The sequence below is a fragment of the Canis lupus genome, chromosome 31 (assembly GCF_011100685.1).
Source record: "Canis lupus familiaris isolate Mischka breed German Shepherd chromosome 31, alternate assembly UU_Cfam_GSD_1.0, whole genome shotgun sequence".
NCBI classification, from domain to species: domain Eukaryota; kingdom Metazoa; phylum Chordata; class Mammalia; order Carnivora; family Canidae; genus Canis; species Canis lupus.
The window spans coordinates 22,825,805-22,842,242 of record NC_049252.1 but is presented as its reverse complement, the minus strand read 5'-3'; the positions used below and the strand labels follow the sequence as shown (position 1 = coordinate 22,842,242).

At 44.1% G+C, this 16,438-nt stretch overlaps 1 protein-coding gene across 1 annotated transcript in view; it reads left to right on the top strand.

Annotated features, from left to right (window-relative positions):
• The first annotated feature begins 627 nt into the window (after positions 1 to 627).
• ADAMTS5 (ADAM metallopeptidase with thrombospondin type 1 motif 5) overlaps positions 628 to 16,438 on the top strand; it is a 47,554-nt gene continuing 31,743 nt past the window's right edge. The window contains exons 1-2 of the mRNA XM_038581284.1: positions 628 to 2,561; positions 13,275 to 13,407. Coding sequence (XP_038437212.1) covers positions 1,446 to 2,561; positions 13,275 to 13,407 — 1,249 coding nt within the window. The 5' untranslated portion in view covers positions 628 to 1,445. The remainder of the gene's footprint in view (positions 2,562 to 13,274; positions 13,408 to 16,438) is intronic.

Here is a 16,438-nt window from a genome sequence, read left to right as displayed (position 1 = left end):
TCCCGACGCGAAGGCCAGGGCGTGAGCACCGCGGACACCCGGCCCCCGGGCGGCGGGAGGAGGCGGGAGGAGGCGAGAAGAGCGCGGGCCGAGGGGGGCGCACGGGAAGCCCGAAGCCCTGGGCCGGTGCGCGGAGTCGCCAGGTCCGCGCGCCCCGGGAGCGCACGGGCGCGCGGGGACCGGAGAACTTGGGGCAGGAACTTCCTACCGAGGGAAAGGAAAGCGGGCGAGAAGGAGGCAAGGAGAGGCTAGAAATGTCTCAGTAACTTAAAAAAAAAAAAAAAAAAAAAAAAAGCACCAAAACACCCCCTTTCGGGAGATGAGGTAAGCCGGGGTTAGCCAACCCCGATTGGTTGTGAAATAATCAGACAACCCCGGAGCCACTGTGGCTTTAAATGAGGCCAAGGAAATCTGTTTTTCTTACCCCAATACTCCCTCCCCCCCCCCCCCCAGTCGCCCTTGCTCCCTCCCCTCGTCCCTCCTTCCACCTCGCCGGGTCCTTCCCGGTCTCCCTTTCCTCGATCACCCCCCTCGCCCGCCCTCCCCCGTCTGATTAGGCGCGGACCGGGAAGGGTGGGAGGGGTGGGGGAAGCTCTCCCTTTAAGAGGCAGCTTGCAGTGACGAATTGTTGAAATTGCCATTGCAGGATGGCATGCCGCTATAAATTCATTGTTCCACCTCCTCGCATCTTCACAGCGCTCGCGCTGCTCTCGGCGCTCGCAGCGGCCGACTGGGGATGACGGCGGCAGGAAGACGCTGCATCCGAAGGGACCCGGACGCGCCGCTCCACTGGCTCCCCGCAGGCCGCCTCTTGCGTTTTTTCCTTTAATTTTTATGGCTTTCCCCCCTCTCTTTCCTTTCCTCCTCCTGGTGCTCGTAGAGTCAAGGAAACCCACAAAATAAGAAAGGGAGCGGGCTCCGGAGCTTGGACCCCCGCTGCCGGCGGGTGCAGAGCAGCAGGGGGCGGGAGGCAGCGCGCACCAGTTGCCCGCCGGGTGCGCGGCACCAGCCTTACTTTTTTCTTCGTGCGGCGCTAGCGGCTGCATTTGGGGTTGGATTGGTTGTTGTTCTTGTCCCCCACCCCCTGACCCCCACCACCACCACCACCACCACCACCACCTTCCTCATACTTGCGGAAGCCCCCAGAGCCCGGCTTTTCTTGTCTTAAATTTTCCCCCCCCTCTTCTCGGAGCACCAATCCCAACATTTTGCAAAGCAACAAAGAAAAGTTCGCACGCTGGCACTGAGGCCCGGGACAGGCTGGCGCTGCCGCCGGGTCCCCGTCCTTCCGACACTTGACTCGACCTTGCAAGCCAGTGCGTGTGTGTGTGTGCGTGTGTGTGTGTGTGTGCGCGCCCCCACCTCCCGCCCCGGTGACTTCCAGAGCGAGTAACAGATACCCATCAAGTCCCCGTGGCGCGGCCCCTCCCCGCGGGCAGCGCACTATGCTGCTCGGGTGGGCGTCCCTGCTGCTGGGCGCGCTCCGCCTGCCCCCGGTCGCGGCCGGCCCCGCCGCGGCACCTGCCCAGGATAAAGCCGGGCAGCCTTGGGCTGCAGCAGCGGCCGCCCAGCCCCGCCGGCGGCAGGGGGAGGAGGCGCGGGAGCCGGCCGAGCCTCCGGGCCACCCGCACCCCCTGGCGCCGCAGCGCAGGAGCAGCGGGCTGGTGCAGAACGTCGACCAGATCTACGCGGGCGGCGGCAAGGTGGGCTACCTCGTCTACGCGGGCGGCCGGAGGTTCCTCCTGGACCTGGAGCGAGATGGCTCGGTGGGCGCCGCTGGCTCTGCGCCTGCAGGACGCGGCCCGGGTGCGCCCCGGCGCCACCGGGACCACTGCTTCTACCGCGGCACGGTGGACGGCAGCCCCCGCTCGCTGGCCGTCTTGGACCTCTGCGGTGGGCTCGACGGCTTCTTCGCCGTGAGGCACGCGCGCTACACCCTGAAGCCGCTGCTGCGCGGGCCGTGGGCCGGGGCCGGGGCCGGGGCCGAGGCCGAGCGAGTGTACGGGGACGGGTCCCCGCGCATCCTGCACGTCTACACCCGCGAGGGCTTCAGCTTCGAGGCCCTGCCGCCGCGCACCAGCTGCGAGACTCCCGCGTCCCCGCCGGGGCCTCGCGAGCGCCCCCCCGCGCACAGCAGCCCGGACCCACGCTGGTCGCCGGCCCCGCCGTTCCCGGCCCCGCCGGCGGCCTCCCCGGATGGGGGCCGGGGACCCCAGACGTGGTGGCGGCGGCGGCGCCGCTCCATCTCCCGGGCCCGCCAGGTGGAGCTTCTCCTGGTGGCAGACGCGTCCATGGCGCGGATGTATGGCCGGGGCCTGCAGCATTACCTGCTGACCCTGGCCTCCATCGCCAACAGGCTGTACAGCCACGCCAGCATCGAGAACCACATCCGCCTGGCCGTGGTGAAGGTGGTGGTGCTGGGTGACAAGGACAAGAGCCTGGAGGTGAGCAAGAACGCGGCCACCACTCTCAAGAACTTTTGCAAGTGGCAGCATCAGCACAACCAGCTGGGGGATGACCACGAGGAGCACTACGACGCGGCCATCCTGTTTACGAGAGAGGTAAGTGCAGCCTGCGGGGCGGCCCGGGCGAGCGAGCGAGCAGCGCTGGTGGAGGGAGGCAGGTAGGTCGAGGTTCGGGCCCCCTGAAGGCCTTGCTGCTCCCACACACCTGCTGTCACCAGGGATTTAACTGCTCGTTGCGGGGAAACCCAGCCAGCCCTCAGCGCAGCTCCTGTAGTCAGTTCCTGGCCCCAAATGACTAGACCTTCCTTGAGTTTCTATCCATCAGGCAGGATACTGAGACCTGGAGTCCTGGATGCATAAATAGGATAAGAAGGGGGCTAGAATGCTTGGGGGAAATGTGCGTAGCTAAATGGGAAGAGGGGGAAAGCAAGTGTGTCTTCGGAATGGGGAATCTTTCTTCTTGACATTTGAGACGAATGTCACTTTTTATCCACGCCCTTCCTTTGTCAAGGATCCATACCTTCTTACTTGAGCCAATTCTGTGACAGAAGTTGAGGAAGGACTTTCCAAAGGAAAAAAATCCAAAGATTTTTCCGATCTGGCTCCTTAATGGAGTTCTTACATGTTCACCTTGTGGAATCAATCTCGGTTTCCAGAGAAGGACGGAGTTCAGGAGGGCAGGGAGGATACAGAAACCTAACCTGGTCAGGTGCCTTTGCAACTCCTTTGCCTAGTCTTCCAGTCACCCAAGCAGTGCCTGTCCCTCCGGAACTGCCAGCGAAGGGTCACAACCAGATTGCGTGTTTGGGTTTCAGAGGAATATGTTTCTGAAGCCCCAGTGTGGAAAGATCTGGGCAAAGAGTCAAGACATGAGGAAGGAATGTTTGCCCAGGATTTCCCTCTTTTAAGAAAGATGGTTACAGGAAGGGAAAGAAACTGATCTTCACAGGCCCAGAGGTTCTGGGAAGAACACGGTATCTGTCTGCCCAGTCATTCCCTCACCACGTTGAGCGTACTCAGACCCAGAGTCTGGGCTGGTTTGTCAGTCTGGCTTGTTCAGAGCTCTGAAACCCACCTCGTGACTCGCCTCTGATTGGCAGCTTGAAGTCATGCCTCTCAGATGCCTGGTAAGAACTCCCTTCTAAACCTCATTCTTTAAATGTTTGGGATCCATCCAGGGTAGCTGAAGGATTTGAAATTTTGAAATATCATGCAAAAGCATGGTACGAATCGGAGCAACCAGAGCTAGGATAGCAAATGCACTGATGGCTTGCAGAAAGCTTCAGAATCCTGCAGCTCTACTACCTAATTCCCTGTTTTTACTAAGACACCCCTGGTATAAAGGAAGAGTGTTGATAAATTTGGAATGGAGAAACACTTGTGGTCCGTGGGGTAGACATAAATGAAAACCACATGTAAACAAAGGTGCCAGAGGGCAACCGTTTAGGAAGAACCTGGCAGCACAGGATGCTATGCACAATGGAAAATCTTTCTTCTCATTAAGTGATCTAAAAACCATCCTTTAATTTCTCCGCGCTACATTAATCTTTGAAACGGAAGGGCATTCATTTTGTAGCCTTCCATATGAAGTGAAGTTCTCCTGTAAAACTAGCCCTGTCTTATTTGGTTTCCAAGTCTTTTTTTTTTTTTTTTTTTTTTTTTTTTTGGTAAGCAGTTTTCCACGTCTGGATTTCTTGCTTTGCTTCATCACAAGAAGCTGCCAAGAAGAAGGCTTCAGAGAGTTTGTGGAAGGAAGTTCTCTAAAGACAGAGGAAAAAAATACTTTTGTAGGCACACTACTCCAAAGAGTAGGTCATTTTAATAGTTCACTTTCATTTTTGAATACAGATGCACATTTTTGAATACAAATGCACATTCCATAACTTTTAAGACCAACACAAATTAATAGAAGACCCCATTCCTCCCTACCTCCTGCCCCATCATTTTCCTAACTGCTTCCCAGAAAAAAAGGAAAAGCTAGTCAGTGGTTCTGAATGATCTACCGCTTTTTCTGGGTGTTTGTTTTATCTGGGTAGCTAACAATTCCTATTTTCCAAGCTCTGAAACATATCAGTACATTTTAAGTAGATAAAAGCAAGGAAGAAAGAAATTAGCCTATCTTAATGTTAATAAGTATTATAATAACATACATTTTCCAAACTAGTCTGCACATGGAAAATATTTTACACGGGCCCTCCCTGGCCTCCCTGCCAAGCAGAAGCATACTTTTGGTAAAGCAAATCTCATTTAGCTTGCGGTTGGTCCTCTGGTATATACATCTAACTTGAGGGGAACCAAATATTTGAAAAAGCATGTGTATTGTGAATATATATACTCAATGTAAAAGAATGTTGTTGATTAGGGGGCTGAGAAAATTATTACAAAACCCTTAGTGGCATCCATTAAGAGTGCTTCAAAATGTCAAGTTAAGCTCCATCTAATACTTCAGAATGTGGAAAATAAGAGGACTAGAGCAGAAATCATCTGAGCTCTTCTACCAGAGAAATCAGATATCTTAAGACCTAAGAAAAACGTTCATGGCTACATTTTTTTTTTTTTTTCAATGAGAAATACCCTGAGTTGGCACCAGGGTCCTACTTTTACAACTCTGTTTTGAATGTAAGAAGTAACGTTGCTTAGCAGCCAGACGCCAAGCCATCAAATCCATGTTTTGATGGGCTCTGAGCACTGTTCAAATTTTGTGTCCAGATGTCTTCTCTTAAATTGCTTGTTTTTCGGGCATGAAGCAAATGTGTGAGGATATGTTTTCCACCCCTGTTTACTAGCCTAGGCCACCTTGAACGTTGCGTCTGGGAGTGCTAGTAATTCTTTTATCAAACTGACACACTTTACAGTACCCCGGTACTCTAATTAGAGAAACTTAGCACCAGTCAATTTTCTGGCATAGGAGCCGTTTTCATTCTGGAATAGCACTCATGCTGGAATTCACACCACTTCTGCCATCAAACAGTAGAAATCTGATCTCCCCAGGATTTAATTTTGCTTTCCAGAATCCTTTCCTTGTCCCTGGCTTCCTCTTTTATTTTAAAATAGGTTCTTTAAAGACAAACTCTTAAACCCACTTTGGAGACCATGGAGCCTTTTTTTAGAAACCATATCCTTACCTGCCGGATGACAAAATTGGAGGTTGTTTAACCCCCCCTCATCCCAAACTTCACATGGATCAAAAGTACTGGATTAAAAATGAACCAGCTACAGACTCTGTAACATACAAGGCCCATTCACCTACATTAACTATGATTGTGCCAGTTAATTGGCAATCGTCTCTCGGCTAACACCTCTCTTTTATGTTTTGCCTTGCAGTGCTGGGGAAGGACCCCACAGAGAGCATTCCTCCTCTACCAGCCAGTCCCTTGTTAGGTTGTGACAATAGGGAGCCCTGAGGGGAAACCAGAAGCTAGGAGGAAGCAGCAGCAAGTACTGTCTCTTATTTGCTTGCTGACTGGATTGACTAATCCCATTGCATATTTGAGTTCAAATCCCTTTTAAAGTCTGAAGTGAACTCTTAGCCAGGATTCCTAGCCTATAGATTAATCCCAATCAATAAAAATCTAAATAACTCAGAAATGGGAAGACTGGGAACAGATTAAACAGCTCTAGTTGACATTTTAAAAACAATGTAAATTGCAAATTGCTAAGAGAATAGATCTTAAAGGTTCTCATCACAAGAAAAGAAATTCTAACTATGCATAGTGATGGATATTAACTAGACTTATTGTGGTGATCATTTCACAACATAGACATATATCAAATCGTGTTGTACACCTAAAACTAATATAACAAGTCGATTATATCTCAATGGATAAATAAATAAATAAAGTGAAGGATATTCTGAAAAAAATCTAATGTCGATTAGAGACAACACAGCACAACACTCAGGACTATGTCATTCTCTCTCTCATTCTGAACACCTTCTATGTGGGAGGCACTCATTTGTGCAGCTGAAGGCAGCAAGATGGAATATACCTTCTCCCTGCCCACCTGGGCTTATCACCAGGAGAAAGAAAGCAGATGCAGACATAAATACCTCTACCGTTAGGAAAACTTGAGTAAATGTTGTGGCCGAGTTAGAAACAAAGTCTCTGAAAAGAGACTGGAAGAGTAATCAATTCTGCCTATGGAACTTTATATAGGTTTCACTACAGATGTACAATTGAATCAGCACTCAAAGCATGGATAGATTTATTTGGATTCAGGCAGGTCTTACTGAGCATTTCTTATGTACAACCCATAATCATAAACCATTTTACAATTAATCCTTTCGATAATATGCAACCATACTATCATTGTAATTGGACAAAGACATTCATGAAAAGAGGTAGTTTCCTAAGAGTAATAACTGACAAATGGCAGAGACATAATAGTCCTGTCTAGTACTCTCTTAACAAAATACTGTAACTAATTTATTCAATCAATATGTTTCTAATAAGCAGAGAGGGATTCAGAAATTTGAGATGTGACCCCTTTCCTAAGAATCTGTTCCAGGAAACAGGTAAGGAAATGGATAATTCTTGTATAGCATGATTTTTATGATACGTGTGATCATTAGATATCACGCAAGTACATTAGAAGGTTGCCTAAACCATCTGAGCTCAATTTGGAAGAAGGTCTAGAAGTTAGCCACATCCATGAGGAGGAGATAGGCATTGCAGACTTGCCCAGCTATCCTGTGCAGTGGCCCAGGGGCACCATGTGAAATGTAGGTGGTTAGAAGTGATATTATCGACAATATGAGGGCAGAAGGGTAACAGAATATAGTCTAGAGAAGATGTTAACAACTAGCTCATAGAAGAAACTGTATGTCATGTGTGAGAGAGAGAGAGAGAGAGAGATCTCAAGTTCTTTTCTTCTAAGGAGGCTAATCCTATTGGATCAGGACCCCACCCTTATGATCTCATTTAACCTTAATTACCTTCTTAAGGGCCCTGCCTCTAAATATAGTCACATTGGGAATTAAGGCTTCAGCATATGAATTTGAGTTTTGGTAGGAAGACACAGGTTAGGCCAAAGCACCTCACTTAAGAGTTTAAAATATAAATCCAGCGGGAATCTGTGGAAAGAAAACAGTAGTGACCAGAAGCGTATTCTGGAATGAGCCTTCCAACATGAGTAATTGAACTCAACCCCGGGGGATAGCCTTTGCAGGCTATTTCAGTAACCTGGAGGAGACTTGAGATGTTCAAAATTTAAACACTGAACTAGAAATTGAGAAGTAGAGTTCAAATCAAGAAATTTTAAAATGAAGTGGAGGTGAATTAATTAAGCCTTTCCAGCAGAAGGAATGGGCTAAGGTTTGGTAACAAAGTATTGATAAGATACACAAATAGTGGACAAGAGGGGACATAACAGTGCAGAGGAAGGCTGACAGGAAGCCTGGTTTGCATTGGGCAAGATTGAATGCATTGTGCAGGCTAATCAGATCTGGGCTCTAGAAGGTAATTGACTACAGCATACAGGCAGGAGAGTTATGGGAGACAAAGGGACTGGTTAGAGCCTTGGATGATGATGCAGGCAGGAAGGAATAATGGAAGGAAATGAGGAGTAGCCCGTTACCTGAGACATCTGGCTGATGGAATCCATGACTTACAGTGGCCAGTCAGATGCATCAGGAGAGAGAGAGAGAGAGAGAGAGGTGCAAGAAAAAGATGTCCAGGTTTCTTATCCAGTACTTCCATTTCCTTCTTTTCTGGAATATATTTCTCAGGGCATTTTGTAAATTCAGTATGCTTCTAAATTACCGAGTTTTACCAAACACACTGTAAAGATAAAGATCATGCCATAGTGTTTGTCTCAGGAAAGGAATTTACTTGACCAGGCACAGATTATAAATATAAAAGACAACAGTGGTGTCCAGAAAAACACATGTGATGATTTACCAGTACCATGGTGAAGGTGATTCAAGAATTGGGGTGTTTAGATATAGGTTTGAATTTTGACTTCACCAGTCTGAAGTTTGCAACTTTGGATACTTACCGCCCCGAGCTTTAGTTTTTTCCACCTATAAATTGGAGTGTTTTCATTTAATACCATCACAGGTATAGTTGGAAAGATGTAGAGATCACCTGGTCCAAATTCCTTATGTTAATGATGAGGCAACTTTGTCTCAAAGCATATAAACAACTTATGTAATGACTCTCACTAATAGCATTAGAATTAAAAAGTGATCTGCTTTGTATTTACTGTGTCTGATTAGCTTCCATTCCTGATCACCAAAATGACTCTTTCAAGCATCTCCTCCCCACTCAATCCTTAACTTGCTGCCTTCCTCTTCCCCTTTTTTATGTTTACAGACAAAATGTCCCATCTTGGAACTCGGGACCCAGATGGTCTTTCCAGCTTCCCCTGATTGCCTTCCACACAACAAATCCTATATTCTCCAGTCATGGCAAATTTCCTGTCTTTCCCCAAAATAGAACTTGCCTTTTACCATTCCGTGATGTATTGGCCAGGCTTTCCTAGTTAGGACACCATTCCTGTAAGACCATCAGACTTCTAATCATCCCTCAATATCTAGTTACCTCCTTGGAGACCCTTTTATTGATTCACTCAAGGAGACTTTGTCCGTTCCTCTTCTGCATTCCCTCAAAAATCTGTGCAAAATAGCATGTCGTAATCTGCTTCCCTCTTGGCATATCTGTTTTGCTCACTAGATCATGATGTTTCTTAAGGTCAAGGTCAGATCTTATTTATTTTTCACAGTGTCAGCACTTAGTATAGCATCAGCAGATTGTGGGCGCACAGTCATTGTTTTAGGAATAAACGAACCTGGATCCCTTGGTCCCTAAATCAGCTGGACTCTGTATGTTTGATATTACCTAGTTTTATCCAGAAGCACAGATAGGGATTGTATAACATGGGCAATTATAATGGTCAGACTAACAGGCATGATTAATACAGTTTCTCTTGGGATCTAAATCAAGAGCTCTATTATTGGGGATTGCTATAAAGGTAGCCAGAAAGGCAGATGACACCTCAAGAATTGAATGCATAGGATAAATATGAAGTATGGTATGTAAGTGCATGTTTGTATAATACATATGATTAAAATATGTACCACAACAAAATAATTCTTCTATCGCTAATCCCTCTTCATAAAAATTGGGAAGAGAGACAGACATCGAAGGCTAGTTTAACCTCCTTCTGTGCCCTTCTCTTGAGCTCCATGCTTGCCCTTATGAGGTGGTGATGCCAATAGAAACAGAAGTTGCTGTTATTTAATTTCACATTCCACCATACAAGGTATTCTTGGTTAATTTGAACTGCCATTGCTGCAACTGTGATGATTTTTGCTCTTCTCACCTTGTGTTTCTTTTGGCTCCTTCCCTCAGCATATTTATGCTGCTTGAAAGACCAACCTCCCAGTCAAAGCGAGAAATCCTACAGCTCCCATTACTCATTTCACTTTGCATATTCTTATGTCTGCTTGGTTCATTTTCCCCACCCAGTGCTCACCACCGGGATTTGCTAAATTGTACTATCTTCTGGGCATCTACTTCTCAAGTAGATGTTGTTGTTCCCTGCCTCCTACTCCATCCACACGAATAGATGTGGGTGCTACTACTCCTTCTAAATTCCATGACAAATCAGATATTGACATATTCGTAATCCTCTAAATGGCCACACTTGATGAATGGTCTCATGTCAATGACCTCCTTGTCAAGTCTTGTTGACTGTCTCAGCTCTATTTTTGAGTTAGATACAATGTCCCAGCCATATCTCCTGGCCAACACCACAAGCCCACCTGTTAAGTCTCTGCATACTTTTGCAATCCTCCCATTACTAAATCTTCCTTTGCATTGCTATCCTACACCATAGTGATAAGATTTTGATCTTGCATGAAAAGAACCATCTTTGACATAAGAAGATATAACTTACTTTCAGATTTTAAATTGACCAAGCAGAAGAAGTTTTGTCAGCACTTGTAATTTATTTTATTTTATTTATTTTATTTAGCACTTGTAATTTAATTACCTTTTATGTAGGTAGCATATGTAATGCACACTTTTTTAGTCTCCCTACCTCCAAACCCATAAGATGGTTGGATGGTTGGATGGATGGATGGATGGATAATAGATAGATTAGATAGACAGATGCCATTGCCCCTATAGTATCCTTACTCCTGTTCTGAATTAAAAAACAAAACAAAACAAAACAAAACAAAAAAAAAAACCTACAAACTTCAAATAAGGCTTGCACCTGTAAATGTTGTTATAAATCTCCACCAGCAAATAGATATGAGTGTGATAGCCTGTATTCTTAATAATTTGATGCACAAGACTTAATACATTGAAATGAACATTGGATCACAAAGAAATACAGACATGCACTGTAAATCTTGAGGATTCAACAATAACGGTGTTGCTAAGGTTTGAAATTGTGTGAATGGAATTGAGAGGTTGCCAGTTTACATAATTACAGTTACAAAAATATATAGAGTATGGCCATGTCGTCAAGGGGTTTAATCAGTGTGGTTAAAAAAATAACAACTGCTTCTGTTCATAATTTTGTCACATGCACACATTTCTATGGCAAAGGGCCAAATGCATTTAATGCAATTCAAGGATAACAAGGAGAATTGATAGCCTCTAATGAGCAATTGCTACCAGCAAACAGAGAGATATTAAGTAAGAATCCAGTTTAAACGCTATTCAGAACAGGAGGGTCATTTCCATTCACTGTGGCTCTTCATCTGAGCTTATTAATGACATATGGAGTAAGAAGGGAAACAATTCTTGCATTTTATTATTTGAGGATAACAAACCCCAAATTGTGAAAATAAACATAAATCTTCTTTTTAAAAAATGTGTGCAGAAATAACCTATGGTGTCTAGCAATGACAACTGAGTCTTTCGTCTTAACGTTACTGAAATGATTGGAGAAAAGCTGGATTAAAAATGTATTGTACTATATTATTATCTCAAAGACTGATTATTATGCAAAAGTGTGTTCCAATTTCAATTTTAAAAACTACTAATTTGTTCTCAACAGCTGTAATTTGAGATCCCACGGGATGACATATGAGGATACACAGGAAACTTGGGGAGGCTATTGCTGGTTTGGTGACTTGATTCACCAAGGCTACTTGGCCGAGATTTCCACTGTCTGAAGCTGTAATAACATGGTGGCAGCAATGTAATTCATCACAGCTGGGATCTCATAATATATGGAATACAATAAGGACCTGAAAATGTACTAGAGAGAAGATCATAGGGTTATCTCTTTTAATATATTTTGCGTTGGGTGGATTTTTTTGCAGCAACACAGGGAAGAATTAGAAGAGTTGACATTGACTAGGTGACATTGGTTATGTAGTCATAACATCTTGTGCTGACTTCCAGGAATCTGTTGAGATCTTGCTAGCATTTGGCATATTGAAGATGCGCGAGGTCTGTATTGCATCTAACTGTGTTACAATTTACCTCGATTAAGTAAATCAATTAAGTACAATTTACCTCAATTCTTTGAGTTTGTAGCCTAAGCCAGACATTGTGGTCATTGGGGACACAAAGATGGTAGCTATCATCACAACCGGTAAATTGTCATCTTTCATAATAACTTGATTTTTTTAAAGAATTTATTTATTTATTTGAGAGAGCGAGAACAAGTGAGGAGAGAGACAGAGAGAGGGAGGGAGGGGCCAACACCCCTCTGAGCAGGGAGCCTGACATGGGGTTCAATCTCAGGACCTTGGGATCACGACCTGAGCTGAGGGCAGATGCTTAACTGAATGAGCCACCCAGGTATCCAATAATTGATGTTTTTTTTAAAAAATCCTTTCCTTCTATAATTATTTACTTATGGCTTACTAAGATACTGTCTTGCTTTTTTGGATGTAAACGAACACAATGATAATTAATTGTCATTGAAAACAGTAGTCAAGTGCAAGAAGTTTTAGTGCCTTTTAATACTCAAGTAGCGTATAGGGGAAAGCTTATCATCACAAATCTATCATGTCAGAAAATCTGGGTTATATCTTCTCTTTATAATTCATAACTTAAAATCGTCTTGTGATCTCTCCTTCATCCAAATCAATCATTTTTTAATGATCGTTTTAAGAATGTGTGATCATGTTTTTCGTTGAGAATCTCTTAAGAGCCATACAACTTCTCACCAGAAAAAAAATGCATACACTCACTTACATAAACACAACATATTACATATATTTTCTGCGCGTTGATCAGATGAAGAAATCTGCATGAGGTCTACATCTTCAATCTGCATAAAATGCTAGGAGTTAAAGTGCATACATTTTTGAAGACACAACCTATGAAATTACAGCTCTATTTGGAAATTAAGAGATGATCTTTCAAGGAATTACGCTTTTGGATTACAACGGAGTTTCCCATTCCAATTACTGATACACTAATATTTTGTCACTAATAAGTGGTTGCAGTTTGCTCCTGTGATGGAAAATAAATTATTAGGCCAGGCTTCTGATAAATTTAGCATGAATTTAGGCCAGGATATTAGGGCTTCAGTAAGCCTGACTAGATGTGAAAGTGATCCCTGACATATGTGCCTGCACATATGCGGTACCGCTTTCGGAAAGCTGTGGCTGCTGTTTTAAGGGACAAGCCAAAATCATAGGACATCTTCTGTGCCTCCGGGGCCCAGAGAAGTGTAGAAGAACCGATGCCATTAGTTTGTCTTTGGTGCATTTCAAGAGCTGAACAGGTGCTACCATAGACATATCCCACCCTTGCTGTTTGGAGTGAGCAAGTGGCTCTACAAGGTGGCTCCTTCTGGATGTGAATTGATTTTAACGATTTCTTTCTTTCTCCTGGGCAGGATTTATGTGGGCATCATTCATGTGACACCCTGGGAATGGCAGACGTCGGGACCATATGTTCTCCGGAGCGCAGCTGTGCTGTGATTGAAGATGATGGCCTCCATGCAGCTTTCACCGTGGCTCACGAAATTGGTATGCAGCGCCGTTTCCCTTCCCTCGCCAAATCAAACACTCGTAACAGCTGCAACGGGAACCCAAATACTTGGCAATTAATTCCAGATTTCTCCAGGTTCAGATGGACTGTTGGGGATTAAATTTGTTTATATTTGCACTTTTAGGGTTAACTAGTTGGGGGGGAGGAAGGCAAAGTCAGGCACACGGTAGATGTTTCCTTTCTGACAGTGTCATTTAGAAGTTTAAAAGAAAATTGCTACTGCTCCTGTCTTTTTAAGCATCCAGCAATGACTCTTAGATGGAATTTGTCACAGTTGATTATGGAATGCAGGGATGTCCCTCTTAAAAGTTACTCAGGGCTCTACTGACTCATCCAAGGCGAATCAGTTTGCACAGAAATTTGTCATGTTTATTCCATTGTGAGTGATACGAGCTCCTGTCACAGGTAAACAATAGCTTATGGCAAATAATCCTTTCTCCTTTTTTAATAGCAAAGATAGCGAAACCAAGACCTGCAGGCAACAGGGTTCAAATGTCAAATGTCACCCGATTTGCGAGCCGAAGGAAACACACCTAAATCTTAAAATTAGAGATTTAGCACTGAATTCCTGGTTGAAATATATCCCACCAGTTAATAAATGTACTTCTCAAGCGATGAGCCAGGCTCCTAGGCATATGCACACTTTAGTACTTAGAATTAGACATTAGAATCAGACACATCTGGGCTCACTGCTTGCTAGAGTACTTTCTACTGTGTCACGTGGGTCTTATTATTTAAACTCTCAAAGCTTGTTTTCATATCTGAAATTTAGGAGAAATGGTGCTGATTTCATGGAGTTATTTCAGGGACAAATTAGGTAGGTCATAGATACCAGCTGTTATTTACACTCACACTTCTGTTTTTGCTTTTTAGTTAACTAGCTTATTTCATTTTAAATGTATGTATCACCTTTTAGCATCATCCTTTTTGGAGCAAAATATGGTCTGATGCTTTTTTGCTGCATTTTTATTAAGTGGATTCAGTTTTTAACCTAAAATCATAACTTTTAAATAGAAACGAAAGCTGCTTTTTTCACATTCCTAGTAGTAGGCAGAGACCGTTTCACAAGGGGTAGATTTCTAGCTGCTATATTTTCTTTGGAAAGTTAAAATAACTTCAAAGATGTAATTGTGTAAGGCTGTATATTGCAGCAGTGAAATAGCAATCGGTAGTTAAATTTCAATTCTTAAGTATTAATCACAACCTTAATTTTCTTAACTGACACTCTTCTTACCATCTAAGGAAAAAAAAAAAAAACCACACAAACATAAAGCCTTAGCATGAATAACCATCCAACTGATATAATTTAACTTAACACGTTATTAGTTGGACTTCTTTAGCTTGAAGATGGAGTCCCATTCCTGCTTCCACGGTCTCCTCTTTGTCTCATGCAAGAGATTCAGACATCGAATCTCTGTCTCTTGACTAGAAGGGGACTGATAATGACACATGACTCTCTCTTCTGCTGCTCTAAAAGACTTAGCATACCTGAAAAGCTTTTTAAAACACATATGCTAGGGCAGCCCCCGTGGCACAGCAGTTTAGTGCCGCCTGCAGCCCAGGCTGTGATCCTGGAGACCCGGGATCGAGTCCCATGTCGGGCTCCCCGCATGGAGCCTGCTTCTCCCTCTGCCTGTGTCTCTGCCTCTCTCTCTCTCTTTCTGTGTGTGTGTCTCTATGAATAAGTAAATAAAAAAAAAATCTTAAAACACATATGCCATCTGAACTCCTGGCCTGCGAATATGTTTTCAGCTATCTCTCATTCGTACCTATTAGCTGATAAAATAATACAGCTCAGTATAGGTCCTTAGTCACTATTTATTACATATCTATGTAGGTACATGAGTGAGTAAGTGGGAGAAACACAAGAGCTGCCCAAGGCAACATTCAGAATGTGCAGTGGAGGCTAAGAAGAATTAGCCCAAATATCAGGAGGATTGTAATTAAGCAGAGATGGTTTCAAAAGTACACCAGCAATTGTTCAGAGTCATGAAAGTTCCAAAAGAAAGGTTCTAAATCCCTGGGTAGGCAGAGGCGAGTCTGTTTCAGACTGGGTAAACAACATAGTTGAATTGTGGCATCAAGCATCCGTAAGATTACAAACCCTAAATCCTGATCTTCTGCAGAAGGGATTATAGATTTCTTGAGGGAAGGGCTACTTCTTCCTTTAACCTGCAGTGATCTGTGCTCACACATTGATAGCATTTGGGAAGTTTCTCTGTAAGAATACCATCGTGGCAGTAAATGCACCTTCTTTGCACTCACTCTCAAGGCAACTGGGCTGCCATGAAGTACCTTCCACTATCACCTTTCCCAGCCCTCTGGAATTCCTAAACCAAGGATTGACATAGGCAGACCTTACAGTCTGAAAGGTAGGAAGACAGGTGCTGGTGAGAACGAATGTCTTATTTAAGCCATATATGTACAGTAAGAACTTTTCTTAACAGTATTGGACAATTTTACAAGGGAACAGTGCAGGAGAAAATGTAGGCTTCTCTGTGAAAAATCCAGCCTGAATCTTTGATCCATGACTATGCCCTGGGTTCCCTTTAATTTCTTGGTTGGGCCAGCTCTTATTTCCTTCTTTAGAATTCTCTAGGATCCATTCTTCAGTCAAACACTGCCTACTTAATTTGTCTTTCTGCATTACCTATAGCCAAATCAGAGATATTTAAGATTTGGGGTTAATTTCCCTTTCATAAGCGGATCTGGCTTTCATTCGCTTTATTTTCTAATTGCTTTATAATTCTCTAATTTCACTTTTTGCCTAAATATTGTGAGCATGTGTTACAAACTATGAGCCTTAAAGAAATTAGAGACAATAACCTCCCAAAATATTTCCTAATCATCTGTCTGTGATTACAGACACTGTGCCTCTGTAGCCAGTGTGATTTTTGGTAATAATACTGCTCACTGATCTGCTTCCAGTGTTTTATTTTTAGATTGTTGCATGAAACCATGGGTCTGAGCTAACCATGCTCTGGATTCTAATTCCACTCCTTTCTTCTC